Genomic DNA, 26,652 nt, shown 5'->3' with positions numbered 1-26,652 from the left:
TTTTCCAAAAAAATGTGATACGTAATTTTTGAACAGCACCTAATTTTGTCTTGCAAAATTGTCACACGTGATCTATAAAACTACGAAATCCAAGGATGCACATGCGTTATTTTCATTCGTTTATATAGTCTTCCATTAGAGTAGCTCCCAGATAAAGATTTCAGTCCGAAGATGTCTTCATGCATGTATAATGTGGCGCGTGAATGTTTACAAGGTCCTCACCGGCACTAGTGTCACTCGGATCTTGTTGTTCAATGATTACTCCAAGCTCAGACCATGGACGACGTCCATGCTCAGACCTAAGATAAACATCTGTGCTAAGCTGCGCAGTCGTGACATCCGAAGTAGTTCTGAATCTTAAGACGAGTACATGTATGTTGGTAGGTAGCTGTAAGTTGGTAGATTGACTATTCAAGATGGCCTAAGGCTGGTCTCAAATCTTTTTTTTATCTTAAAATAGGGATTGTCCCCATAATTCATTTATTTGGCTGGTAAATTTTGTTTGATTTTTCGATTGAGTGTCCCTTACAGACCCACCACACCTGCCAGGAGCGAAACAGGGGGTTTGATTTTGAAATCGGAAATCGATAGTACAGATATATTTAGCCTTGACTGTGCAACTGGCCCTCTCAAGTTTTTCGAATAGGATCGCAAAAGAAAGGAAACAAACAAACCAGAAAAGACATAATTTATGATAATAATCAATCATTATTTCTATAAAGACAAACAATGCACCTGGTATTTTTTTATAGTATTGCACTATGATACAATGAAACGACGTGCCACAATAACAGATACACTTCAAAATGAACGTGGTGACGTATATTATTGGACATTTTGGTAACGGGGTTCCACAGTTTAACTTTAAGAGATAGGACATCAACTCTCTTCTATGAATTAATTGGCAATAGTTTCTTTTGACGGATTTCATAGACTAGCTTATCTCCTCGAAAGGAAAGGTGACACAGTTTAGGCGCATCCTTCCAACTGTGGAACTGTTGTGTACTGGATTACAGATATACGACAACCAGCAAGACTTATACAGATGATTCTGCGCGTGGATTACGTTAACAATTCTTCAATCTCAATTTGCGACTTAATAAACGAAAACACAGAAAAACATGACTGCAATTAACTGATATCAATCTCAGTGTAGAGTTAACAAATAAAATCCCACAGTTAGATCTGTAAAAACAGTTTATTTTCCTTTAGTGTATAGGAAAATAAACAGTTTTTTACAGATCCAACCGTGGGTTTTTATTTGTTAACTCAGAAACACGTTTGTTGAATCGTATATGTTGCATCGTACATGGTTACAGTAGAGAATGAAACTCAAGACATTTACAATACCAAAAACCCTTCTATACTTTGACTTACGCTTACCTATAATATCTCACAATTTGGCAAATTTACAAATCAAACTTGTAGAATTTTGATGATAACTTAGAATACTGCACAGCGTTAGTTTGACTTAAGATTTAACAAATTCTAGACAATCATGCTAACAAATAAAAACACAATGACATAATACAATTAACACATCTTTACTAAAAACAAATCGAAGAGAGAAATGCATCCAATTATACATAATACTAGATCCTAATGCGTTAAAACTAACTTAACAATCTGGGTTTTGTTGGTTTGAATATCTAAAGTGCAAAATAAATTGACAGCAATATTTCCATTTAAAGGCAGGATAAATCGAGTTCACAATAATAAAGCTTACGATGTATCATCAAAGTATAAAAATTCTTTCTTGTATTACTAGCAGAGTAAAAATTGTTTAAGGTTTTGAACGGAAAACCAGCCTCAACTTCATTGAAAGCCGAAAAAGCGTTTGACCTGATTTTTAGGAAATGCTAATTATACTAATAGTTCTAACTCTGATGCAATTTTGATTCTTTGGCGCGTACCTGAATGAAGGCAACGCGCGCATTCCTGGCACTCAGGTGACTGAAGGCTAGATTTAAGGCATCATAGATTTACCCGCTGATTTAGAATTGAGCAATGCTAAAAATGATTAATCACATTCTTGACTAAAATACGAGTGAAATTACATCTACGAATTTTTTTGAAATGCAAAGAATAATTTTCTTCATTCACATCGACTATTATTGGCATAACGTTTCATAAAATGGACTAAAAGGACTAGCGATCAATATCTAGAGAATTTATATCTAATATCATAATAACTGATATTTCAATTTAAAGTGACCAGCATTCGATAAAAGTACACGCACACAAGCATTTCTTTCTGGTTACATGCATCCTACTGTTTCAGCCCTTTTCAAAGAATTTAATTGGGGATGCAGACTTTTTGGAAAAACTGAAGAAATTCAAATGATAGCCACGGTCACAGGGAATTTTGCTCAGACCAGAACCGAGTCAAATTTGGCCCGTGCTTAATTCGGCCGACACGTTTAGACAATAATTTCATAATTTAGAAGATTCTTTTATTTGAAAATTATCACCGATAATAGGACAACGACCAATGAACGAAATGCTACACATCTTTAAGTAGAGAAGGCTTTTTTGAGGTATGAAATTGCATGTGTTTTCTAACACTGGCAAGCTAAAGGCACAGTCCAAGTAAGGGACCATCCGATCAATATGTACATCGTGAATATTAAAGAATATTTTGCATATACGACAAATGGATGATCCCACATATTTTAGAGGTTAGTTTTGTATAGTTTGGTTGAAGTTTCTCTAACAAATACTGAATATACGACTTCAGAATCGATGATATCAATTCAGTGACTGAGAAAATCTCTGATCGGACTTAAAGCAAAACATCATTCAAACAAATTAAATCAATTAAGTAGTCAGTAGACTGCGCTTGCCTTGAAAATCACGGGAACAATAAACTCTCACTGAGGTACGCAAATTCTGGGGTGCTCAGAGCAAGGATGGGTGGGCCATTGCCACGGTGAATTGGAGTAAGAAAATTTGTAATATATTATCCGGAGCATGCGATAATACGAGGCTATTGACTCCATGGTAAACGGAGTCTACTGTACTACCAAACTTCTGCATACGTATGATGAACACATAAAAAACAATAAACCCACCCAATCGGGTCAGATTTGGCCCCTAAACAATGTACCGCTTAGTTAACAGTAAATATGATTGAAAATATTGTGACCAACACAGAAACATTTACCAAAACCTTGACCAAGCATTCCCGACACAAAGAGCAGCGTTATTTTTCATAATTGATCATGTTTCGCCGATTTGAGTTTGACATTTCCAGTGCTTTATGCCCGATGCTCGTTTCTTCCACTTTTTCATGCCCAAATTTTGCAAATTCTAATAGAACTTCGCGTTTTAACATATAATCAACTTAGAAATGGAAATCTCATATAAACGCGTGCATAATTCATCAAACATCACGAGCAGGAGCGAGATAAATTAAGTTTTTTTGTCAACTGAAAACAAGTATTCAGCAACACCTGCTCATTGGATAATGTCCATCGAATCACATTATTATGGCAGCTATCATCAGGAAGGAAATTTACAATCTATATACTAGGTTTAAACGAGCAAAATCTGCTGGAATCATAATAAACGCAGAGTTTTCTGCCGCCCGTACAATTAAAAAATACAATACACATTCATCTCGTATACAAACATTGATAATTAAATTAATATTAATACAAATTCTCCGACTACTATCACAAGCTAATAAAATTGCGAGAAAAAAATTGCGCGCGCGCGCGACACTTGATAATGTTACATTATTTACACGTATATTTACACGGAATACGAATTAACAACGCAATTAATACAGTACAATTACTACATCGATTAAAACAAATACAAGCGTAACAATCAAAAGTAACGTTTTAACTGTTTTTTTTTCGTTTAAGATTATTTCCATGTATTGTCGTTACTGAAAATACCGGTCGTTTCTTTTTTACACTAATAGCACTAATAATAGTAGAGATTTATTTATAACAATTATGCGAGATTAGAAAAATGAAATGAATAAAGCCATGTGCGATAGACTAGTCTTTACTAGGTGATGCGGTCCACTCGGAAAACCTCTCAGGTCGTGAGATAATCAAGACCATTTACAAGTGACGTAAATAAGCCACTGACTAGCGGAACATAAATTAACCAGTGTCAGTGCTGGATATTGGTTCCTCCTTCGTTCTATACTCTGTCCCGAACAAATTTAACTGCCCGTATTTACATACGAGATATTATAAAGAACTATCTGTTTAGTTGTGGACCCAGTTGCACATTCATGACCTAATTCCAGAAATGGTCTTTGATTTTAAGACTGGTCTTAAGTTGTTGAATTGGCTATAGAATTAAGTTGGTCTCAGCCTGCATCGAAAATCTAAGCCTTGACTGTGCAACTGGCCCCTGCAGCCAATGAAGTTCAACCGTGTATCACAAGACTTATTTTTAGCAAGTCTCAAGAATGTGCTGTCGAACATTTTTTCACCTTATTTCACACCAGCTGGCGTTTTCATTACAAATTCAAATGATAGCATCTTAATACAGAACATATGGACATACATATCAGTTTGTTATTTGTTTGTGTGCCAAGAACTAACTTACAAACGACTGAGAAAACACCTGTGACAGGCACCGCGCCGAGTTCATAAAAGCCAACATTTGTCATTCTGCTGCGAAGCTGAAAGCCCAACGCACACGGCACCGAAAAAACGTTTTTTCCTTGTGAAAAAACATTTTTTTCGATGTTTTTGTTATGCAGTGTGCGGGGAGGCAAAACACAAAACGCTTTTCACGAAAAACGTTTTTCACGAGCAAAAAACGTTTTCTGAAAAACGTGTTTTCTGTTTCGGCGAAACAAATGTTTTGCCGTGTGCGTTGGGCTTAATTCTTAGTAGAAAGAAATAAAAGAAAATTTGAATCCACAAACATCACGAATAGGCATATGCTCAGTCGAAGCGTGATTTCGATTGTATAAACATTAAACAGATTTAACATCGATCAAAGAATGTATGTTGAATAATGATCATTTCATCAATAAAGTCTGTGTACGCTCAAAAAGCTGTGGCCAGTTACTCAAAATTGGTTAGAGTAATCTGGGTGGATATATGCCATATTGACAATTGAAACTGCGGTGTCTGTCCACCAGTAAACTCTAACCAACTTTTGAGCATAAGGCCCCCGATTTTCAAACCCCTTTTCCTCCATGTACGCAATTCTAAGTATTATATACATTGAGAGAAGTAATGTCTCTTTCAACTTGGCTCTCGAGGATGTTGAGTGGCTTAGCTGAGCCAGTTTCGGAAGCACATACCCGATATGGGGTCTTAATAGGACCACCACAGAAAGGAGACTTTTCTGGTTAGCCTCCAGTACGGTGTAAAATGGATTAAAATTCGACGTTTTAGATCAACTGGCCATCTTTGTTAGGCCTATATATGTACTAACAAAACTGACCACCCGAGCCACCCGACATTCTTTCCAGCAAAGTTGGAAAAGACATCAGTAGTTTTAGTACGTACTTTATGAATGGCCCCTAGTGAAGATTTATTTGGCAGTTGAGACTAACTTGATTATCGTTCATACAGGTACTCATAACAGTACTTTGGTGATATTTCATGCCCACACGTGGAGGGAATGTATTCAGTGATTATGTGTATACATACATTTCGTACTCGGTAAATAATGAAAAAAAAATGTTCGCCGCGGAACAAAGAAAAACAGTAGTGACTGTTTTCAACGCATTCAGCTTGGAGTACTGATATACTGTTGTAATCTGCACATTGTGTGTGTGTAACTGTGTATCTGAAAGTAAGAAGACTTAGGGGTCATTCATTTATTATGTACGCATCAAGGGAGGGGGAGGGTTCAGTGCAATTGCGTACTGTAATGCTTAATCTATATGAAAATATGGCCGATTTTGCGTACAGAGGGGGAAGGGGGGTTGAAAAATTCAAATTTTATGCGTACGTAATAAATGAATGATCCCTTAATTAAAATTCTATTTGATTATCTTTCAGATAACTACTCATCGGTGTAAATCTGGGAGCGTCGATAACTCGAATATTTCAGGTAAAGCCTCACCTTATCATAATTTCATTTGAATGCCCTGGAAGCCATGCGACGTTAGTTCGACTTTTTGTAACGCCTTGCTTCCCTCTTCACCTGCGAGCAGACAAAAATAACGTCATCTTAGAATGCTGAACAGTTACCATTCAAAAGCTTAGTTTTCTATTAGAATATGCTGGTCAAAATGTCGAACATGTCAGCTAGTAACAATTGTGGAAATCTGATTGGATCTACTACTCAGGAAAATATGAGTATACTGTCAATTTCATCGGGTAGATAGATTAGTGAATTATAAATACCTAATGTTTGAAGTGTTTCTCTTGATTCATTGACTACTGCATCTACGCTGTCTGTCTCTGCTAAGTACACTAACTGATCAATCGATTCTTTGGCCTGTAAAAAAAAAGTGATCGCGAAAAATCAATTGACACGTGTAGTCAGTAGGCTCGAAGAAATGTCATGAACGATATCTACCTTAAGTATTTTGAGAGCTCGGCAAGCTGCTTGGCGAATGTCATGGCATGGGTCTTCTAAGGCCTCGGTGAATATTATGATTGCCTGAAATGAATCGATCTCAATCAATATCTATGAGTAGGTGCTTTAACCGGAGAGCCACTTTTCCTCCATTTTCAGATTCCCTAAGCGAATATATCTAATTGGCAGGTGAATCGAGATATTTCTTGGTTTAAAATTTTATAATTCAATCATTTTTTCGTGATCATCATCACAATCATTTTTCATCTATTGATAAAGAAACGCATGATCGAAAGCATAAATAAATTCCCTGAGTTTTCCAGGTTTTTCGGCAGTATTTGTCAAATTCCCGGAGATTTCCGTGATTTTTCCACGTTCTTTCTGATTCCCACTATGTTTTAGCAATAAACATTTCCCGAAGATAAAAACACACCTTTGTTCGTTGGACTGTGTTGCTGGATGTATTACGCAGGTAACTGGATGCCGTCTCGCACATTTCAGCCTTGTCGGTCAATAGCAATAGACCTAGCACCTTCATCACGCTGGCGGCCGGCAGCGTCTTCCGAAACGACAATATCGTCTTGATCACGATATCGACATCACCCGAACGCAGACGATCCTGAACCCAAACTGAAAATACAAGAATAGCGACGATTCAGAAAGCTGTCGAGTAGCGGTGATGTTGCATTAATCGCTATTGAGAAAAACATAAGTCCGCAATCTATAGCAAGCCCATTCTAATCAGGCATGTCCCTAGAGTGGGCCAATTTAGAGCAGACTAAATCAATGCCGTGTATTCATACACATTTTTAAATGAGCTGTTGTCACTGGTCCAGTTAAACGCAATACTGTGATTGACACGCAATTGATGTGAAGTTTCTATTCACATACCAGAGAAATGGATCAGTGATTTTGGTCAGACTAAAAAGGTCTGTTCATAAATAGAACAGGCCAATTTAGAATTGAATTTTTGCTAGCTTGATAGCTTGGTCCGATCTAAATATGGATTATGGTTGTGGATTAAAGTGAATTTGTACACTTGTTTATACCTGGTTCAGCCAGTTCATCAACGACCGTGGCCATATCCTTCTGGGGGTCCTCGGTGAATAACAGTAAGTACTGATGCACGGTAACGATCTTCGACAATAGTTTCTCAGCAGGTAAATCCAAATTATCCACCATCAATCCAATTATATGATAAAATACTGAAATTCAGTGAAATTGATACCAATGCCATTAGAGTGTTTACTGGTTGAAATTTACGAATTCAATGCTAAAACCGGGTGTAGGTCGACCTTACGACTGATTGTGACATGATTTAGAGGTCAGTGGGGCTAAAAAGGTAACCGGTTTAACAAACTTGTTCAACTCTTGTCCTCCTGAATACTTACTTAAATCGGAATGCACGTCGTATTTTTCTTGCACAACTTCACCATACGTAAATTTCAACTGACACAGGACCTTACTGGCAGGTGCGCACAATAAATCGCGGTCAACGCATCGCGCCCAGAAGTCTTGCAATTCTTGTTTTTCTGTCCATCCTTGAAATACTGAAAGAATCACGAAGTATATGTCAACATAACCTCAAGGGGGTCGTCTTAGTCGGTTGAAATCAGTGGCGGATCCAGGGGCTAATTTTGAAGAACGTGTCACATCCAAAAAGGCAATATAAGGTCAGTTCCACAATAAGTGGCTAATTAAATGGTACACCCACAGCTGTTCTATGAAGACAATTTTTGTCACTTGTAACAGGAACTTGTCAAATCCCAAAAGGCACTAACAAAAAGGCAATATTAAGCATACTCCCCCACTGAAATGCACCAAGTTTTTGTTTGTCGACAAAGTGAAAAACAACACTCAAAAATTTGATGGACTTTTACAAGTCTCATAAGTTCCCCTAGATTCATCACTGGTTAATCTAATTCATGTCATTCGACCTGATGATGGCTGTTAGTCAACAGCCAAAGTGTTGTGGTTTCATTCAAATAAATCTTCAAATTTCTATCGCATGAAATTCATTTATGGGACTTTTTATTTATACGTAAATCATCAAATAGAATTGGACTTGACTCCTATGAGATGACAAAGTTTAAGGGTCAATGTACGGCTATGTAAAATTTTCATTCAGTTCTCAGCAAGTCTTCAATAAGTACCTTCCATCGTAGATCGAACCTTGGTGCCGTAGTTGACGATATTGAGAAGACTCTCCAGTACCTCTGCTTGTTTTGCTAGTTTCATCAACGAGTACTGTTCACTGCTGCGCAACGGACCGAAATTGCCTAAATTCTGAATGGATGAAACGAAATCGAAATTGTAAACATGAAAATGAATCGAAACCAGATCTTTAACGAAGCAAGAGAGGACAGAATTAAAACCCACTATATACATGTACAAATTTCAACCTGACAATGGTCTTCAGTGAGTTCAAAACTTTGTGCCTTTTGATTCTTTTTGAAACCTTTTGAACATAATTTTTTGAAAAAATCATAATCCCTTTCACCAATTTTCAAATTCCCTGAGTTTCCCCCAGATTTTTCCAAATTCGAGAAATTTCTTGGTTTAAAACGTTAAAATTCCTTCATGAATCCCAAATTGATTGAGAAAAGTGTGGTCAAGTACATCCAAATTCCAATTTTCCAGGTTTCTTGCAAAATTTGTCAAATTCCCTAAGTTGTTCCCAATTTTTTCTTAGATTTTTCTGATTTGCAGAGTTTTCCAGGTCAATGGCCACCCTGTTATATGTTTGAGTGCAGCTATTCTACAATAATGAGCGAGAGCAATTTACCTCTAATAAACGTTCGCAGTAAGTCAGATGAATGAGTAATGCTTCGTCGACTTCATCGTTTTTCGTGCTCACCGGCTCGGGCGTCGACACGAGACTGAATCGACATTCCTCACGAAGCTGACTAGCCAAACACTCAATTCCGGAATCGGAGGTTTTACTCGTCGATTCGGGACTGACTAGATTGCTGCTCGATTGATTGTCGCTAAAAAGAAAGAGAACGGTTTAAATGCAACAATTAAAACAATGGAATGACAATTAAAACTGCATTGCTACCAGGACCCATTTCCACAGTTGTGAGTTAGAGTTAACTCTGAGTTAAAATTAGTTCATTTTCAATAAGTTAACTCTGAGTCAAATCTTAACTCACGACTGTGGAACTGGATCCAGGGTATTTAGCTAATCGCTGAGTTTTACTGGTGTTTGAATAACTGACCCTGAGTTAAACTATAATGCCCTGGGACCAGTTCCACAGTTCTGAGTTAAGATTTGACTCTGGGTTAACTCATTGAAAATGAACTACCTTTAACTGAAGAGTTTACTCTAACTCACGACTTTGGAACTGGGTCCTTGGTCCAGTTCCACAGTCATGAGTTAGAGTTTACTCTGAGTTAAAATTGGTTCATTCAAATCTTAACTCACAACTGTAGAACTGACCCGCGGTGCTGGTGACGTATAATATACGATACCTGGGAGTATCCGTTTCGCTGTAGTTTGATTCTATCGGTGCAAAGTCTTCAATACCGGCGTCTTCTTCTTCGAGGAAATCGAAAGCTCCGAGCGCGCTTTCAATCGATATGCTAACGTTAGACGAACGTGAACTTAAAGCACCACTAGTTCGCTGCAAGTATCAAAATACCTTACATTTGAAATCGTTTGCGGATGTACAATGAGCATGCAGCGTTTTGTAGCATTCTAAGATGGTCTTAGAGTGTTTTAAGTTCTAAGACTGAAAAGGAGAAAATTTAAAGTGTCTGCATCGCTTTCATATTCCTATTACTGTAGACTCCTCCTAAATTGGTACTGTTTATCTCGGTAAACTATTAATTTCATGGATTTGTAAGCAAATTCCTATCCTTTCTTTGGAAACGACCTAATTGGTACAAATTCTTACTGTGCCATAGTCTATCTTTACTGCATAACCTCTAAAATTTCTAATCACCTGTTTGTCAAAAATGAAGGATTTTCTGGCATTTTGCTAAACTTTAAGGAGTTTCAGGCAGCTTTAAAAATCCCAATTCCCAATTCAAAATGATTTTGAAGGAATCAAGGAGTGACAGGGACCTGCACTGTGTAACTGGGAACCAGATCCGTAAACTCAAACTACTTACACGGAGTAACATGTCCAGTGCAGCCACTTGTTCTTCGAGTTTCTGCAGCTCGCTGTACTGGCCGCGGTAATCCTCTAGAACGGTCTGCAGACTGACTAACGCTTCCTCGAGCGTCGAATGCTCGATCGTACTGCTGCGTAGTAGAGGGTTATATCCCGGCCGGTACATCGATAAACTACTATTCACTTGTAATAGATGCGTCGTCGATTTCTTCGCTTGACTCGGGGACGACGACGCTTTTTTCATTTGGCACGGAGACTGACTGCGATCGCGCGGTTGTTTCGGCGATGATGGCACGATCGGTTTGTTCGCTTTTTGACGCAACATTATCGGCGAATTTGGCTCGTTTCGTTTGTCGGAGTCAGTGACGTCTTCGGCTATCACCTCATTGCTGTGGCGACTCGAACCAGTGTCCGAGTATGACTTCGAATGATCCACATCATCGCTATGACCCTATATAAATTTTGGAAAAAATAATTCTGACAATTTTTATCCCTCGAATCACTGTGTGCTTAATTAAAACATGGTGGCCACTGAATTTACATTCCAGGGGCTGCAGTTGCTCAAATGTTGACAATAGCGGACAGTGGATAGTGAAAATTTGAAGTTCATTGTTACTATGTTATTAATCTGCCGGTAATCTTTAACCATCAATTGAGCAACTGGCCCCTGAAGTCTTTGCGAAATTTGTCAATAAGTTTTCCCTCATTTTCTTCTAGATCTTTCTGATTCTCTGAGTTTTCCAAGTCAGTGGCTACCATGTGCTACCGCCGTCACTACTACAAGTTATCTCGTAGTTGGCAGTAGAGCTATCACACAATCCGGCATTGTTCAAAATTGACCAATGAGCATTGAGAATGGCACAGAGTTTGTTTTCATAGCAAGCCGGGTGGGGGTTGTTTCTTCACAACAGGTGCCTTGGCCACTTGTCACCAGCAAAAAGACACCAAAATATCAAAATTCCTTGGTTTTCTAAGAAAAGAGTCAGAATCATCTGACTTTCCAGCAGGGAAAATAAATTTTGAATTACCAAGAACCCTGGATATTGAAATACTGATGAATTGTAAAAGGGCAGTTCAGGCAGTAGAGCACTTACACTATCAGTTGAGACTGAAGAAAGCATCGAATCGCGAAACCGGCCAACGTTTGCTTTATGTAAATGAGCCGCTTCGTGACGTTTCTTACTCGGCATATAATAAACTAATCGCTCATCACAGCCTTCCAAAGGACTAGAAAATAACAAATTACAAAAATTAATGATGTCCAAACTTTAACCATCATCAACCAAAGACATACATCCTGAACTTCAGGGGCCAGTTTCATAGACTGAGTATCAAAGTTATACCTAGGGGTAAATCCTCAATCTGGGTGACAACCACCATAGTAACAATGAGAAACCATGGTTATAACCGATGAATTCAAAAATATTCCCAGGGACTATTTTTCTTCCACATCTATGAAACCCAGCCCTTGGCCCGGTTTTATAGACTGGTATTACCTTTAACCCGGGGGCTAACTGAATTGATAATGAATTGAGTTAGCCCTCGGGTTAAAGGTAATACCAGTCTATGAAACCGGCCCTTGGATTATAACGTTAGAGATAAGCTTCTTCACAGCTTGTAGATATTGATACTTTATAGTTGAACTAATGATCAGGTTTAAGTTTAAAATGGCTCCCGTCGAAGTGTATAATAATACTTACTGCCAAGTGATAATGATGCTGAACTTCAGCGAACCGTTACTGTTGACGCTGACCGTCATTATGTGAGGATGCGACGAATATAAATCCTTCACTTCGCAACTTTTCTGTCCGAGCAGCACCGATTTACCGAATCCTTTACATTCATTAGCCTGAAATTGAAAAACGCGAAATCTTGATCTAAGCGCACGGCGGCAGGCAGCTCGGGTCCAGTTTTCGGAAAAGTAGCAGGTGCTAAATCGATTTCGAACAAACCCAACCACGAAGAAACTAAATCAAGATTTGAACCTGGTAAAATTAATCGGTTCCTGGCAAGGTATACTAAATAATCACTATCGATTTATTGGAGTAGGCTTCGTCCAACTTGGAGACACCCGTTCAACTCAAATACTATAGAGAATATACCGTTCAAGACGGACAGTATAAAATTATGCGACTTGAGCAAAGATCTTTAGCAATTCTCAAATCTTTAACCCTTTCAGTGCATCTACACCGCAGTGCGGTGTACGAATCAGTGATGGATTTTGCTAGTACACCGCACTGCGGTTATTGATTTAATTAGTGATTACTAATTATCTCTCTTGAAAGATGGCAGCACCTGTCAAACATAGTGAAATATTAGTAACTAACAATATACTGCACCAGGGGGTAGACGCACTATAGTGCTATTCCCATTCAACACACTAGGGTGGAATTTTTCAGAATTTTCAAATTATCTTCAGCACTATAGGGTATTAATTAGCCAGCACTGAAAGGGTTAATTTGCGCAGTTTTTACATTCATAAATCCGAAAAATTACAAATAAACGAACCTTGATATGAAGTATGTCACCGACGACGGCCTTTATAGTCTTCGTGTCATTGTCCCAGTGTTGAGTTTGATTACGACCGATTTTACCCTTTGACTTCCACTTCTGGAAGCCGTGTTTGATGATAACTTCGAACACATCCCCAGGACACATCCGCGCGAATCCAACCATACCTTCAACAATAAATGAATACAGGGTACAGTAAATATACTGATCATTGAGAACAGTGTTAAGGGGAAAGAGAAGGGAATGAGATACAGAAACGGAAATGTCCTTGAACACCTCTCCATAGTGAACATCACCAAAAATTCATAAAGACTAGTCTTTATGAATTTTTGACATCACCCATAACGAAGGCCAAAATTTTCTAGTTGATAATTCAACAAATAGAACCTCTCAACACTGAACAACCTTCTACAGCAAACTGTTAAACCTTTTTCTGGTACTAAACAAACATTTAACCAGCTCGCCATGGCTAACAGTGCCAGTGTGCCGGAATGGCTGCATTGTCAGAAGTTGTTAATCAATATGTTTTTCATACTATGTTAGTATTTACCATTAACCAGTTCACAATCATCGTACACCATTCACGGTCAATTACTGCGTAATTCTATTGAACAATTACGTATTTGATACTAATTTACTTAATTAATGGGAAATTTGGGAAATCGTTGACTTGACCTGAAGCCAAAGGTTCAAACCCCTCGATAGTAAACATCTCTCCACAGTTCTACACATTGTAGAAAGGTTTTACTGTATTCGATAAATACCGACCTTTGATTTTGCAGTGGAATGTACCCATCATGTTTTCGAGTTGGGCTTCGATCGCGCACATGTTGTACGAACATTCTTTGAAGCCGTTTTTCACGTGAGACAGCGATTCGCGTTGACTCGCCCCCGGCGTCGACACGTAAGCCTTCGCCATGTTTAAAACTCCTGCAACACCAATAGAAAAAGTTTCAAAATATTTTTCCTGAACAAAAACAACGCAATATTGACGATTAGAAACATAGAATTTGTTAAACTGACACAACTTTTATCAGAATTCATCTATCCCTTTTTGAAGAGGTTGCCAGTGTGACTTAGTAACCTCCTTTAAAACTGTATATGTTAACTGTTCTTTCATTTCAAATAGATATCTGAAAATGGCTGGAAACATTCTATACCCGAAACGACAGTCCAAAATGTTCATCGATATTCGTCAATATTATTACGGTTCTTTTATCTACGCAGCATAGAACGCGACTAGATTTATATCCGTTGTTGTAATCAACGCGGTTTTTACCTTCGCGTAATTGTTTATGAAGTTCGTAGTCATCTTCTAAAGCTTCGACTTGAGACAATTTCAGCTCTAGCGACGACTTGAACTTCTCTGCCGATTGAAGTTGCTGTAAAAGAACGCTTGATAATAGAGCAAGGCTTGGTTTATACAATATTAGACAGTATTTTCTCGGGATATGAAATCCTCCGTGGTCAGTATCCCGCATCAAAGTTTAGAATCCCAGTTTGCCTTTGATTTATGACGGAAAATACAATGACGGCATTAAATCATACAATTTCTATTGGTGAAATCGGAAATTCTTGTATCCATATGGGATATTTTTTTTCAATTTTTAATATCTCAACAAAATATCTAATACCCTCAGGGCACTGGCAAAATCGAGCCCTGTTTAGAATAAACATTAGATTGAACTCAAAAGTGGAGAAGTAGGTGCTCAAGTGAAAATATGTCCCTTTTCAATGCAATAAAATCAGAAATGTATGATATAATATGTATCTTTTATTCTCATTTATGTACCGGTAGGCCTACATTAACTTTATTTGGCATCAAACAGTCTGGTTTTAAAACTTAAGAGATGTAATAGATTGCTTGATAGATTGACGGGCAGTTTCATGCGATTTCATTCTTTTTAACTGATGGTGTTGAGAGATTCGGACAATTTCACGACTTGTGACCTCTCGAGGACATTAATGACGGAAATCATCTGCCGATAAATACCGGTATCGATAAGAGTAGAATAATAAGCGCAGGTATACTGTACAATCACACAGATAAGCAGATAACCTAAAGGACTGCGCTATATATCAAAGTCAATTTGTACAGAGAGCCGTCTTGCAAACAAACTGTAGTCTTGAAAAACAACAATACGACAGCAGTTAAATCTAAACGGGTGTGTCAGTGTCGCGTCGGGGTGAAATAGAAGACATTTGAGTCGGGCCAGTTGTATGTACCCGATACTGTAACACCAGTGTTATGACAGAGGCTGATCCAATGGGAGATGGGAGGGTGCAGGTGGTGGGCGCCCCTTTGATAATGTCAAATTGCCCAGAAATTTTATGGCAAAAAGATATATAATTCATACGCGTGTCCTCCGTATTTCCAAAAATGAGTTAATGGGTGCCCTTGTAATTGTATGATGTACCCTATTTTGGGGAGCACCCCTCCCTGTAACAAACCCTTTTCCGAATACAGCCAGGCGTTGATATTACAACATACCTGCGCGTCTTTGGCCGCTTCATTTTCGGATTTCAGCGATCTTATATCGGTGTCCGTGGCTTTTATGAAATCTCTGAAAATCAAGAACCGAAACATTTATCAATTAAATCACTACATTTCTGCTCTCGGTTAACATTACGAGGACCACAGGACGACAACAGTTCCATAATAGTTGCTTAAATTTTAGTCCGATGATTTAAGCACAACTGGAATTGGGCATTAAGTCTAAATTTCAAATATTTTCCTGCACGCTGATGATAGTCAACAGCCATCGACAAATTGAAACCCATTTCTTTGAGTAAACGTACACAAAGTTGCCGTAAACGACCAATAATGACCGATAGAAAATCTATTTCGATGTCGATCAATTTGACGACGAGTCTCGTCTTTCTTCAGAAATAACCGCATTAACAACGAATAACGTATTGATTATCAGTCGCTTTGAATCTAGATCAATTAGATTGATTCTGATAATCCCTAGTGATTTATATCTACACAATATATTCATATACCACCGACTTTACTAATAGTAGATCTATATACCGGTAGGTGTGACCCGCCTAACAATCTGCGTATTCTACCGCTATCGAGATTTTCACTTAATTTGATTGTCAAAATCTTAAAATTCCTAACAATTTCACGGTAGTTTTAAAGATTACGATGGTTAAGTTTCATGAAAAAGTTTGAGTTTAAAATAGTTAAGATTGAATTGTCGTCCTCAATATTGAATACTCGAATTCGCCAATGAGGAATCTCCAACGCAACTGTGGCAATCGAGGATTCCACTTATGGCAAGTGAGGATCCACCAGGTTTGCTAGTAGTTTCAAGTAGTCTTCAATATTTTCCACGTTTCAGTTAAATTCGAACAAACTTTTCTCTTGAATAAATCAATCAGTAATGGAGACTAAACGAATCACCGAGTAGAAAAATGAATCCTGTGAAAAATGAATCATTGGTCCTGTGATAGTTTATGGATTCAGGAGCCTGAAAATCCAGTTCAAAAAAGTTCAAAAAAGATAATTTTAAAATAGCCTAGCAAATAAATCGAAAATTCGAGTAATACTTCTTCACGAAACTGGACCCAAATGGATATTCGACGACTGAATATATATGAGATAGAACATAACAAAATGGGAAAGCCGGATAAAATCAAAACATGTAGAGTCTTGCGACTTTATAGTTGATAAATAAATATTGATGTATGCTTTATGAATACCGTAATTTGACTTTTAAGAGAGTATCTGTTTTATATCGTACGACTTGAGCTTAAGAGACATTCGATAAAATGAAACGTTCGCGACAAAACTTATTCACAGAGAGATGAACGTTATCGAGAAGAGAGAAACAGAGACTGAATGTCTGATGACTGAAAAGCGGATAAAATCAAAGCGCGGAGTATCTACAGATCTATCATCGTATGCATAATTTTCCGATCAAAACTAGATTCGTAGCTTCAAATACTACGTTAGAAGCAACTAGAGAACAGCAGGCCCCTACAGCGTAACGAGAATCTAAAAACATCAAATATATATATATATATATATATATATATATATATATATATATATATATATATATATATATATATATATATATATATATATATATATATATATATATATATATATATATATATATATATATATATATATAAAACACAACACATCTCGGTGATGTGTCGAGGAGATGCAGAGAAATCATAATAATATTTCTGACTCATCACTATGAAACAGGAAGTGTGCTGGTACATATACTGGTGGGGGTACCCGGTATATACAATGGTCCTCCACTATGAGAGGAGTACTCGTTAAGTATACCATAGAAGACAACGTTTATGAAAACTATGCGCTTGCGCCTATAATGAGTGCTCTGTATTATACATGAGAAATGGGTTATCCAAAAATTCCGAATATCGCGTTAAGAGCCTAAGTAACGACTTAAAACCTTGGCCCATTTTCTAGTCCTGAATTTTCAGGAGAGAAGGAAGTAAATGATTTTTTTCAGGCTCGCCTTGGGTGAAATTGCACGCGAAGTCTACCGATAGTCTAAATTTGACAATTTCCAGCGGTCTACGAACTATGAATACCACTCCACTACTATTGCAATCAAAATGCTAACGTAATAATTAATGTTACACGTAATTCAAATGAATAAACACTGATACTGCTACTTATTCAACAGCTGCATCGAAATTCCTGAAGTGCGCACTCACTCTTCATTATGGAATTTATCGACGGTTTCAATAAGTTTTGTGTATTTATGGATCTATGTAGCACTAGTACAATTACTTCATCTCCAGTAAACAGACAACTCGAAAAAAAAATGATAGTCATTTTTATTTCCGTGGTTCTCAGTGGTTTACTGCACAAGTCGTCTCCGTTTTTCAGGCAGCCTGAACCATAGACCTGGACTATTTATTGAATTGAATGTTTTTGTTCACAAGATAACTATAGGCCTATCTATCTGATATTCCATTTTATGTGAGAATTGCTTTCATGATTTAGTTTCACTGAAGAATAATTACGTTTAAAATGCAGCAAGAATTGGAACCAGAGCAAAAATTTGAGTTTCACTCTATACTTTCTATGAAATGTTGTTGATGTCTTTTAGGGACATGTGGACGATGGTCTTCCCTAGTATTTGTAGGCCTATCATAAACAATAGGCAAATACCCTGGCTACCGGTAAATAAATTCCTAATTTCAAACAACTAAAGAGGTCTTGCGCATGGCGTCATTGATCGTTTCCCAACCATTTGCTCAAAAGTTGTTTACAGTTTACCAGTGGATAGTAGACCTAGTGACGATAAAAACTTAATTAGGACTACGGTATTTATCCGCCGGTTATCTTTAACCAACTATTAAGCAACTTGCCCCAGAACTGTAGACTTGCAATACATAATAAGGTATGATAATAAGAGGATTTAAAATCTTTTTTCACCATACATTGTTTTTACCACCAATATGGCATGGTCATGAGGAAAAAGCATGTTACTATGGCTGTAAGACCTTCATAGTCCTTAGCCAACTGCCACAGGGGCAGCACAGACATCCTCAATCAGCAGCTTCCACTGCCAGATAGGTCAATTTCTATAACTACATGTAGTACTCTAATTGTGCATTCTTACCTGAGCCCTTTCTTCAAGAACTCGAATACGAGTTGAGCTCTTGCCGGTCTGGGGGCGCGGGGAACTTTCGGCGACCGCCGGAATGTGAACGCACCCGGCTTCGACCCGTGGCCGAGCACCTCGAGCTGATAGTCCTGCAGGTTTAAGGGTCCGCCGAACGATTTACTTCTGTTTAATACGTAAGCGGGTGCAGGCTTTCGAATTTCTTTCAAAGACATTCTACAAAAATAAAAAAAAACAATCAATATCAGATTTTACTCAAGTTGAATTTATATACATTCGTATTGCATTGGTATCTTACTACATCTTACCAACGTGAAAACCTACTACAACTGGAATTACCCTTTATAATCAGTCAGGCTACTTACAAACACACCCTTATCCCTGTGATATTCCCCATTCTAATGGGAACTGGCAAACGTGGATCTGCCATGCTGCAATTTTATTGAATTCTTATCACGAATAGGATAAAGCCGCATAATAACTACTCCACTTCCTTGTACTATGTATAGAGTTAAGTCGATAGTTCAGAGAATCCATGTATGAGTAAGCATTGGAAATAGGCTTGAAACCATTATATGGTCTGACCATATATTCATGCGATTTGGATAAAACCAGAACTTCCTAAGAAATGCCAATGATCAAACCCGGTATCTCTGTATAAAATGCGAGTTTGCTTTATCATACCCTACAGGTACTGCTACAACTACGGGGATACTGGGGTTGGTCATTGATACTGATCTTATCTAGTATTAATCATTTAATCAAGTGATAAGACATCTGTGTATCATCATGACATGTATCAAACAGTTGTTAAAACGGAGTTTTAATAAACTACAGTCAAGAATATAGTCAATAACTTGTCTTTAGCTTTTTCGCAGTTGGCATAAGTCTATTCGATTAAAAAAGCTTACCACCAGCGATTTAGGTAACAAGCTACGACCTACTCTAGCACTCACAGTTTATAAGGGTTATCTTACCACTGAGGCTGTGCAGCGCTAGATAGAAGTGTTAGAGAACAGATGGTTAGGTTAGGCACATTAAACCATTATGGATAAATAAACTGCAGTCGCTGCCTGACTGCAAATTACAACCAAAAGACTACAGTTTAACTCCAGTCCAAGACGAGAAGACAAGTAACACATAAGTTGTTTTTTATCTTCACGTCGTTCCAGTTCCACTCACTTTTTCAATCATCAAAAATAAAGATACGATGCATCACAAAATCTTCAGGCGTCAGTCAGTACGTGCACTAACAAGTTGCTCCACGAAACCACGGCCCCAGATCGTAATTAATCTTTAAATAAATTCGGGGCAATTAATTTCCTACAAAAATAATATCACCAGTGCGTATCTTTTACTTCCTGGTTGAGACAATCTAACTCAGAAACCTGTTGCTGGAACGACGATTCCGCAAACGTAGTAGGCAGTAAATATTGAATAGGGGTAAAATTGAATTTTTTTTTCGATATTAAAATAATATCTTATGTTCAGATGATTAGAAAAATACAAAATCAACAGTTATGTATTCATTTATCTTTCAAAAAGTGGGAATACTTTACTCACTTGCCTCGGTCATCTTCGTGTTAGTGTATGAAAATTCCGCTATTGATGAGCATAGCGGCAGCACCTGACTGTATGCAAAATAGACCGGGATAAAGATATCCGCTCCTCGAGTCTACCCCTCACACTGGTGTGTCCTTTGGGTCTGCCTTGATCTAGCACAAAACCACAATTTATTGTATAAAAAACCATTCTACCTCTGTACGTAAATTCTCAATTTCCAGTATTTTACTCGATTAGACTTTCCCCAGAGGAGTCACCACACTTCTATGATTTAATTAATCCTCATTTCAAAATCTGTTTGAGTGTTAAATAGGTAACAGGCCTAATGTATTATGTATTATTTATTTCATAATTTATTGTCATGTATCTGCTGATTTGTTTAAGTGACAATAGAGCGAATTAATTGACTGAGGCAGGTCCGGGGCTAAGTCCGAACGTTTTTGTCCTGGTACACACGAATCGATGACGTAATACGCGGCCACATGTGGAAAAGACGGAAAATCATGGCAGAACAAATGGAGGTGAGGTTATTGTGCGAAACGCGTTGAAATAAAGTGATTTTACTACGACTTTTTGTATAATCATTAACCAAGAAATATATTCAATAAGTACAACACACTTTCAGCGTACGCTGTGAAGAAGTCGGGTGGGGTTTTTATGATTTTTACGGCCAAAGATGAGAGAAGTAGTAGTACTTTTTAATAGATACGCCGGCCGCCGGCGGCAAATTACAACAAGGGATCTTGAGTGTTTGGGAAGAACGGCGCATTCGGTATTTTTTTCTTTGTTAGTTTTTAGTTAAGTATTGTCAAATAGCACGACTATGTCTTGATCCTATAGGATGCAGCGAAATAAGTCCTTCCACTGTTCAGTGTTGAATTGCAAGAGAAGAGGGTTTGATGAGTAATTAATTCTTTCTGACTCACAAAGTCACTTCAAGGGAATTTAAATTTTTGGGCTATATTGTTGCTCTCACTGATTTCTGGTTGGTGATATGGGCACAAAGAACCTTTTCAGAAGAAACGGCCCACGCTGAGGATATCTTACAGATAATTTCATCAGGGAATTTTTGTTGAAGAAGGGTCTCGGATAACTGATCATCCTGTTAATCGACAATGATGAACTTTTGTAATCAAGGGTTTAAGATTTTTGGCTTGAAAGCTAGGTGCCAGATAATCGGATGGTTGACATACGACGGCTGACTGCAGTCGGATGGGGTTGAAGGGAATCTTGTAAATAAGATTATTAGAATCTTCCTTTCTTCCTGATTTTCATGTTTCTGTCTTATCCCAATATTTCAGCAGACCTCACCCACATCAACCAGCACTTCAAACGGCCCGACGGAACCGGCTGTGAAAGTTAGCAAGTCATGCGAAGATGACAAGCCAAACAACATTTCCGAAATGACGTCTAAAGATTACTACTTTGATTCGTACGCGCATTTTGGTATTCATGAGGTTTGTATTTAATGGTATCATATCTCTATACAGTAATGGTGGGTTCAGATGAACTCGGGTGGTTACTCAGAAGTTCCATGCCCGGTCAGCCTTGCTTCCCGGTGCCTCGGCTGGGAGGTTGATACAGTAATCTTTGTTAACCTCGAATTATCGCATTTCCTGGGGGACAAATTTACTTCAGTCCTGGGTAATGACCCATCCCTGCTCCAATAGCCCCAGAATCTGCGTAGGTCAGAGGGAATGAATCTAATTTGATATTTGATAAATATGTCATGTGAGATCAGAGGCAAGCAGGGTCAATTTGTTACCTCAATTTTCCCTGTACTTACAAAAACGAATAATTTTTTTGTATTTTCAAAAAAAATTTAGGAAATGTTGAAAGATGAAGTTCGTACGTTGACGTATCGAAACTCGATGTATCACAACAGACACCTATTCCGAGGTAAAACTGTTCTCGATGTCGGTTGCGGAACTGGAATTCTGTGCATGTTTGCCGCTAAAGCTGGTGCTAAGAAAGTAATAGGAGTAAGTATATTAGAAAGCGCAGAAAATTCGTTTTCATGGTAATAGTTAATGGGACGTGTGCAGGGATGAGACCCATGTAATAAATGTGAAAAAAAACGAGACAAAATTATGAAAAGTAAAAAAGAATTCTTGTCTAAAAGAAATGTTTATGTAGTTTTCCTAATATCATAAGGAAAACTACATGAGTTATGTTCCCGGACTCTGATATTGCAGCTCCGCTACAGTATGCAATGAGAAAACAAGCCATTCATAGTTTTTGTTGTTTAACTATGCAATTCTTGCTGATTGCATATGACCTCATCTAAAATGAAGGAGTGGCGTTAGATATGATATGATATATATGACTCTTTTGAAAAGTTAGGTGTGAAAAAAAAATGTGAAAACTTCAGAATCTTGCGTCTCATCCCTGCGTATGAAATCACAAATGAACTCTCAAAAACATGATATTTGAATATCTATATCTATTTGTCTGTTACAGATTGAATGTTCGGGAATTGTTGAACACGCACAGAAGATCATCGACGCGAACAAGTTCACCGACGGTATGTGCTTTAAACAATGTATTACTCATCAAAATTTCACGTCCATTGTGTCGGACACGGTTGTTCAATAGGGTTTGATTGAACTCGTGATGGGATATACTAAATCTATGATACTAGAGATTTAGTTACAAGAGATTTATTATAGCTAATGTGTTATCTATTTCATTGTTTCAGTGATCAAATTAGTGAAAGGAAAGGTTGAAGAGGTGACATTACCGGAGGGAATCGAAAAAGTAGATATTATCATCAGTGAATGGATGGGCTATTGTCTGTTCTATGAGTCAATGTTGAACACAGTGCTATTCGCCAGAGACAAGTGGCTGGTGAGTATTCATAGTAATCATCAAGTATTGTAGTAGCCCTCGTTTCATATCAGCTGGCTGCAATCAATCATCAGTTTTCGGCCTGCTACAATCTGGGGTCAATGATTCTACTATTCTGCTTGTATGATGTGCATCAGTTGCTATTTAATCTAGGAATTTTTCTCAAGGGTAAGGGAAATGCTGGGTAATTTTGTGTTCCCTGATCTGTTAGAACCCCGTATATATGGTATCCCTCTATGGCATAAGGCCTATGATCTTGACAACTTGTTAATCCTTCCCGGCACTTCTCTCGTGAATCACTTATGCTTCTATTTTAGGGTCCTAATGGTATGATCTTCCCCGACCGAGCCACGTTATACGTGACCGCAATCGAAGACCGACAGTATAAAGATGAGAAAATCAACTGTGAGTAATCCTAGTGTCCTGATGCCTACAAACTGTCTCTTTAAATTCACAGTACTATGAGGTTTATATGTTTGTGTGATGTATGTATTTCAGGGTGGGATACGGTTTATGGTTTTGATATGAGTTGTATTCGTTCAGTAGCGATCACTGAACCGCTCGTTGACGTCGTCGATCCGAAACAAGTTGTCTCTAATTCATGTCTCTTAAAGGTATGTATGATTGTTTTATTTGCTGTCAGTCGAAATGACGTTTCCAGAAAAATTATAAGGGCAGTAAAAGATTGCTTTAACAAATGTGTTACACGGTTAGGAAATAATAGTCCGCGAATTTTGTTTTAAAAAGCTAAAAAGAGGGAAAGTCACGGAAATTTGTTGGGTGTAAAATCAAATAGTTTCTGTGTGTTAATTGATCGGATAACAGATCAAGTCAGGGAAAACGATGTGCATGTCAGGGATAAAGCAAGTCAGTCGAATGATTTGAGTTCGGGAGTTGTCAATTTTAGTTCTGTAGCCAAAAATGGAGCAAGACTTTCGTTTCTGATATAGTCAAGAGAACTGTGAAATAACCAGTTAGTGAGGTTGTATCTCTTACTACTAAGGGGTCATTCATTTATAAAGTACGCATTAGGGGAGGGGGAGGGGTCAGTGCAATTGCGTACTGTAATGCTTAATGTATACGAAAAAATGGCCGATTTTGCGTACAGAGGGGGAGGGGGGTTGAAAAATTCAAATTTTATGCGTATGTAATAAATGAATGATCCCTTAGTAACTATCCTACGGTGACATGTAGTATGTTGTCTGATTTCCAGGAAGTCGACATGTACACTGTGAAAATCGAAGATCTGAGTTTTACGGCGCCATTCCACCTGACCATCAAACGTAACGACTATGTGCAGGCGTTGGTGACGTTCTTCAACATCGAATTCACAAAGTGTCACAAACGAACTGGATTTTCTACCGGTAAGGTTTGGGACGAAATTATGATTTCATTTTGTTTGAAGATTTTTAGCTACCAATTCATTTGAATACATCAATGGAAAGTCGTTTTGGGATCTTAAATGCAGGGTCCCTGTAACAACTTGATTCCAAGACTGCCACATTAATGGTTTACTTGTAAAAAAATTACAAATCAAGAGTCTACTGTAATTGGGATATGAAAGTTATGTAGACGCTTCCTAGAAGTATGAAATTTTCTCCATTTAAACCCCTTATATCCAGGAATGGCGGATCTGTAGGGAACATGTTATGACTGATTTGACCAGTTTTTCGGTAGGATTTGTGAATGATATATTGTATGTATAATTTCAGCGCCCGAAGCTCCGTACACTCATTGGAAACAAACGGTATTCTATTTGGACGATTACGTCACGGTGAAACAGAATGAAGAAGTGACCGGCGTTTTTGAAATGAAACCAAACTCCAGAAATAACGTAAATATCACTCCAGTAGATAGTACACTACAGTAGATTGCGGTCGAGTTGGATCCAGTCAACCTTTTTGTGACACACTTTATGTAAATTTTAGGACATCCAACTCAAATATCGCCCAAGTTAGATAAAGTTCCACCATGAAAAATGACTATAGTCAATAAGCATTAAGTCTTTCGTATAGTGATTTCGTTTTATCATCCTGGATCTATCATCAAGTCTTAACGTGAAGGTTAAAGCTATATTATTGTCTTCAAGGAAAACATCCAGTAACCAATAGTAATTAAAACCTAAAATCTGGGTTCTACTTTTTCGCAAAAGGCTCAACTGTGGAACCGGGTTCTCTTGTCCAATGTTTAAACCGGAGTTCAATTTGATTAAATTTTCTCTTTTTTTCAGCGAGACCTCGACTTCAAAATCGACATCGCCATCGAAGGTGAACTGAGTAGTTTGTCGGAAACGTTGACGTACAAGATGCATTAGAGAAAAGAAACGATAGTTGGTTCAGTAATAAATGGGTGATGTCTGTGTCCGCTGCGTAAGTCGGCGCAATTCCTGCTGTATTATTGAAATCAGAACGACATCATTCATCATTTTAAAAATCTCTTGCGCGTTTTATTTTAGTAAAGAAAAAAAAAGATGTCAGTCGCATTGAACTTCTGACAATAAAGAAGTTGCTGGTGATTGTGATTTTTGAATGACTTTTGTGAACAAAATTTAAGTAAAGTGTCAAGAAAAAGATTTAAAATGTGGGGTCTGCTTTTTTTCCGAGAAATCATTGGGGACGATTATTTGTATTCAAAGTAAACCTCATGATTTATATGCCACATTTGTTTGTTCAGCATGCGTTCAAACTGTACTTTATAGACAGTGCATGGTGTTCAATGTTCTGGCCGCCATTTGTTCTCTCGTAATTTGTTTTGTAAACATGCATTTTATACTGCTCGTAACCTGTCATTGTGTAAAACTGACTGACCGCGTCTCTCTGCAAAAAAAAACTTATGAACTTATGATTTCAAAAAGAAATTATGTGTCCGAAATTGTTTGTGTATAAACACGCTGCAAACTTTGGTGGTCAAATTTTTTAATAAAACTTTATGAATAATAATTTGATGAATTGGTTTTCATTTGATGGATTATTTTCATTCTTCTGAAAGAAGGGATTTTCCAAGTTCACACTCCGATTGTAGAGCGACAGGGATCATCATTGTAAAAACAACCGCTTCCAGGACTGTGGGAGAGATTTCAAGCTAACTCCATAGTTCCAAGGGTGGATCTAGAATTTTTTGATGGGGTGGACCTGAAAATTTGATGACCACTTAATTTGAAAGTTGGCAATGTGGAGGCTGCTCGTGAACCTCCCACGGAAAATTAAGGTCAATAAGGGCTTTTCTGGCCACATTATATGACCTATTTGGTTTTTTGTTTCATGTTAAAACCTTTTTGCAAAATAGTTTTTAGTTTGAGGACTCTTTTCTTCATGAAAGGGCAATTTGGACCTGGTTTTTTCAGTGTTATGGCTGCTTGGCATGTGGTGGGCGACCAGTGGCACAAGAAGCGTCTCTCTGGAAGAAACGACCCTAGGAAAGCTACGTCATCTGGTCAGAGAATTCTAGCTTCCCGGATCTGTATTGAATAAAATATCGAAGTCCGATAA

General features: G+C 37.9%; 2 protein-coding genes across 4 annotated transcripts; one reads left to right on the top strand and one right to left on the bottom strand.

The window, feature by feature from the left end:
• Positions 1-729: 729 nt before the first annotated feature.
• LOC141912562 (rho family-interacting cell polarization regulator 2-like) lies at positions 730-20,113 on the bottom strand. Of its 2 annotated transcripts, none has more exons than XM_074803843.1 (19): positions 19,937-20,113; positions 18,752-18,970; positions 15,625-15,697; positions 14,413-14,515; positions 13,902-14,063; positions 13,131-13,300; positions 12,323-12,471; positions 11,717-11,849; positions 10,621-11,073; positions 9,979-10,130; positions 9,293-9,494; positions 8,661-8,793; positions 7,899-8,057; positions 7,557-7,712; positions 6,941-7,137; positions 6,508-6,591; positions 6,333-6,426; positions 6,049-6,129; positions 730-5,769 (listed from the first exon to the last, which is right to left on the bottom strand). In XM_074803843.1, exons 2-18 carry the CDS (start codon positions 18,967-18,969, stop codon positions 6,053-6,055), a joined length of 2,715 nt encoding a protein of 904 aa, XP_074659944.1. In that variant the 5' UTR covers position 18,970; positions 19,937-20,113; the 3' UTR covers positions 730-5,769; positions 6,049-6,052. The 2 variants fall into 2 exon arrangements, with proteins under 2 accessions (XP_074659944.1, XP_074659945.1); XM_074803844.1 differs by lacking the exon at positions 19,937-20,113 and adding an exon at positions 19,666-19,722.
• Positions 20,114-20,776: 663 nt separating this feature from the next.
• Positions 20,777-26,089, top strand: LOC141912707 (protein arginine N-methyltransferase 1-B-like). Of its 2 annotated transcripts, none has more exons than XM_074804052.1 (10): positions 20,777-20,838; positions 21,619-21,774; positions 22,144-22,299; positions 22,778-22,841; positions 23,016-23,164; positions 23,482-23,569; positions 23,663-23,778; positions 24,378-24,528; positions 24,877-24,998; positions 25,395-26,088. In XM_074804052.1, the coding sequence occupies exons 1-10, from the start codon at positions 20,800-20,802 to the stop codon at positions 25,476-25,478; spliced, it is 1,125 nt and encodes a 374-aa protein (XP_074660153.1). In that variant the 5' UTR covers positions 20,777-20,799; the 3' UTR covers positions 25,479-26,088. The 2 variants fall into 2 exon arrangements, with proteins under 2 accessions (XP_074660153.1, XP_074660154.1); XM_074804053.1 differs by having other exon boundaries at positions 20,787-20,838; positions 21,622-21,774; positions 25,395-26,089.
• Positions 26,090-26,652: the final 563 nt, after the last annotated feature.

This window comes from Tubulanus polymorphus, chromosome 11 (genome assembly GCF_964204645.1).
Source record: "Tubulanus polymorphus chromosome 11, tnTubPoly1.2, whole genome shotgun sequence".
Taxonomy (NCBI): Eukaryota; Metazoa; Nemertea; class Palaeonemertea; order Tubulaniformes; family Tubulanidae; genus Tubulanus; species Tubulanus polymorphus.
The sequence above is the reverse complement of the archived record's forward strand: the minus strand, read 5'-3'. Positions and strand labels throughout refer to the sequence as shown.